The sequence below is a fragment of the Plecotus auritus genome (assembly GCF_963455305.1).
Source record: "Plecotus auritus genome assembly, chromosome: 7".
Lineage (NCBI taxonomy): Eukaryota > Metazoa > Chordata > Mammalia > Chiroptera > Vespertilionidae > Plecotus > Plecotus auritus.
In genome coordinates, this window is record NC_137774.1 from 40,210,528 (window position 1) to 40,214,521 (window position 3,994).

Consider the following 3,994-nt stretch of genomic DNA (forward strand, 5'->3'; position numbering starts at 1 on the left):
CTCCCCATTTGTCCCCTCTATATCTCAGGGCATCTTAATGTGATAGAAAGAGATGAGCTGCATTTTTAGACTTGTAGAAGCCTGATGAGAAAAATGAAATAATCCTGATCTCTAGGCCTATGGTTTATTAACAGACCAACTATACCCGAACTCGACCTCCTGGTAGGGAAATTTGCAGAGATATTTTGGGGAAACCAGACTATAACCAACCAAAGAGTCATTCTCTGTGGGATATGAACCTGTAAGCATTCAGGGCTCCCTAGGTTTCACTTCTACCCAGAAAAGAGAGCACACAGTGACTGAAGTTGTAATTTGTTGAGGGAACAGACACATTAGTTTGCATATCCATTGCCTATAGCTGGGCAGGGCTTCTTTGGAGAAACAATAATTATTATCCTCTAACAAAATAAATAAATAAATAATAAATAAATAAATAAATAAATAAATCCTATGCTCAGATAGATAGCAGTTCTGAATCCTTTGTCCTAGCTACGAGCCCCAGAGGATTTCTCCCTTAGTCCAAAAAGAGAAAAGAAGGAAGTGACACTGGAGACCTTATCATGTCAGTGACCGCTTCCCTGTGATCACCCGCCAGAGGGCACCCTGCACATCAGGGTTCCGGAGGCTGTAGATGACTGGGTTCAGCATGGGGTTGATGACAGTGTTAAAAATTCCAACAGCTTTATCCTTATCTGAAAGCTTGGTAGAGCCTAGTCGCATGTAGTTAAAGACACCGGAACCATAGAATATGGCAACCACAGTGAGATGGGAACCACATGTGGAGAAGGCTTTCTTCCTGCCCTTCACTGAGCGGATTCTTAGAACTGCAGCTGCCACGTGAGCATAGGAGGTGACAATGAGAGTCATGGGTGTACCTGCCATTATGAAACCAACAGCAAAGAGCAGCAGCTCATTGAGTTGGGTGCTGGAGCAAGAGAGGTGGAAGAGCTGTGGGAGGTCACAGTAGAAGTGATTGATCACATTGGGACCACAGAAGTTGAGCGTGGATATGGCCACAGTGTGGGTCAGTGCATTGGTGAAAGCACAAGCCCAGGATACAGCCACCAGTATCTTCTGGACCATCTGGCTCATGCGGGTGCTGTAGGTGAGGGGCCGGCAGATGGCCAGAAATCGGTCATAGGCCATGGCTGTCAACAGGAAGCAGTCCACACCAACCAAGAGAAGGAAGAAGAAAAGCTGTGTGAGGCAGGCTCCATAGGGAACTGCACGGTTGTGGGACAAGAGGCGACCCAACATTGAGGGAACAGTGACGGTGATGCACCCAATGTCCAGCACTGATAGGTTCCCCAAGAAGAAGTACATGGGGGTGTGGAGTTTGGGCTCCACCAAAATGGCAGCCAGGATGCTGAGGTTGCCCCCAACTGTGAGCAGGTAGGCAAAGAAGAAGAGCACAAAGACAAGTGGTAGCAACCCCGGTGTCTCCACCAAGCCCAGCAGGATGAATTCAGTAACTGTTTCATTGGCCCCAGATTTTGGCTGCATTAGTTCCTGCAAGGAAGCATCCAAGGAGATAAAGAATAATTCTTCTCAATATATTTATTCAAAAAAATGAAAATAGACTCCTTTCTATGTGTTGAGCCCTTTATTAAATCCCACCTCTCCAAGGAACAACTTTCTTATTCCCAAGGGCACACCACGACTATTAACTCTCACAACATTTACCTCAATGGCTTTTCTTCATTCTCAGGTATATGGACAGGTGACACATCATCACTCTAAACCACCCTCTCTGTCTTAGGTGAAATAATCTATTAGTAGAGATTTGAAAGACAAAACCCTTGGGAAAAATAAATAAGTGGAAAGTGTATTTTTTATTTAAACATAGCAGAGTAAATCTGGAACTTTCTCTTCTCAAATCTCATCTCTTCCCAAGACAAACAAAACAAGAATAAAAATATAGATTCTATCTTCAAAAAAATTGGTAAATATACAAAACTCTTAATGCACGACTTATATCAGAGGACTTCAAGAATGGTGGACATTGAACAGACTGTCAAACTACAGTGGGAAGGCAGAGGAGGTTTTGCGGGGGGAGGGGGGGCTGTAAGAGATCAACTGAAGGAGTTGTACGCATGCATATAAACATAACCAATGGATAAAAGACACTGGGGGGGGGGCGAGCAGGTAAAGGCATGTACTGGGGGGAAGGGGAGGCTTGGGGGAGGTCAATGGGGGAAAATAAAGAGACATATGTACTACTATTTGTAATACTTCAAACAATTTAAAAAAAAAAGAATGGTGGACATAAAATAGGAGAGTGGCAGAAAGAATAAAATCCATGACCATAGGAAAATCTAGACAAGTATAATTCTCCATAGAAAAAGGGCACTCACTAGGGAATAAACCCAAAAGCCCTTCTTTGCAATAATGGGAGTAGGGTGCATAGTATGGCATCATTACTTCTGTGATCCTGAGTTGGATTCAAGAAGCAAAGAAGAGCTAAATGACAAATCTCACAGGTAGGCTGTATTTGCAGGCTGTAGACAAACCATAAAGCTGGGGTGAGAGATAAAGAAAACAGCTCTAGTTACCTATCTACATTGATTACAGACAGGGAAATGCTAAAGTAACTCACCCCTAATTTTGAATCATAAGGATGCCAGAAGACAAATGAATGCTCCAAATATCTGGTATTGATACATACAGCCAAAAGTTCAGGATTCCAGGCAGAAGTAAGATAATAGTTAGTGGATTTTACTGAATTTTGTAATAGACTTAATTTGATAGAAAAGTAAGGCTATAAGAGACTTTAATATAATTAATTATTCAAGAGGTAGAACTGATATGCTCACCTTTTCCAAGTGCCCCTGAAACATTCACCCTACCCAAAGAGCATATGTAAACTAGAAATTCAGCAAATTCTAAAAGAATAAATAATTCATACAATAATATTTAATCACAGTCAATTTAAAGAAAAATGATTTTTACAAATAAATCCTAATATTTTAAAAAATTGTTAAGAAACAGGTGGACCAAATAGGGAAACAAAGCTAACAATAAATAATATCTGTGGGAGGAAAAGGGGAGATAATGAAATCAACACACACCAGAATAAAGAGTTATCACTAAATCAATGTTCAGAAGAAAATTTATAACCTTAAATAAATATATTAAAAACCAAAAAGAAAGAACATTGTTTAAATAATCAAATCAAGAAATTAGAAAAACTATAAGAAATGGGGCGAGGTTGGTAAAAGGGTGCAAACTTTTAGTTAAAATACCTTAATCAATAAAAAAAATGAAAAAAAAACTATCAAGAATTCATTAAAAAAAAGAAGAATGAAGTTTAAGGATCTAATGTATATGATGGTGACTATGGTTAATAATATTGCATTGCATCATTGAAATTTGCTAAGAGAACTTCAGTGTTCTCACCAAAAAAAAAGTAACTATATGAGGTGATGGATGTGTTAATGTAATTGCAGGGATCCTTTCACAGTGCAAATGTATGTAATCATTATGTATGTTCACTTCAAACATATTACAATTTTATTGTCAGTTACATTTCAAAAAAGCTGAGAAAAAAGTTAAAATAAAATAACATTTTATAAGCTCTAAAAAAAATGACAAGTACAGAAATAGACCTAAGGTAATATAGGACTTTAGTACATGATATAAGTGGCATCTTAAATGAATGGGAAAATGTATTATGCAATAAATTATATGAATAGACGCAATAACGTAGCTATCCTGGAAAAACATAAGTTGCATACATACCTCATATATTTTGCAAAAATAAAATTCTAAATGGATCAAATATTTAAATACAAAATTGAAACTATTGGGGGGAAATGTGGAATTTTAATAGTGTAAGGATGACTCAAAAGATAGAAAAAAAACTTTAAAAAATTGACTAATCTATAAAAATTTCAAAATTCCAGCAATTTAGCTAAACTGGATTACATTTCCCAAATTCCATTCTCTGTATGCTTCCAGGTTAGGATTGGCCACAGGGAAATTTGCATGGTAGTTA

General features: G+C 38.1%; 1 protein-coding gene across 1 annotated transcript; it reads right to left on the bottom strand.

Moving 5' to 3' along the window:
- Positions 1–558: 558 nt before the first annotated feature.
- Positions 559–1,503, bottom strand: LOC308253975 (olfactory receptor 3A1; the record flags this gene model as incomplete). Its single annotated transcript, XM_080679763.1, has 1 exon — positions 559–1,503. One exon carries the CDS (start codon positions 1,501–1,503, stop codon positions 559–561), a length of 945 nt encoding a protein of 314 aa, XP_080535889.1.
- Between the last annotated feature and the right edge of the window lie 2,491 nt (positions 1,504–3,994).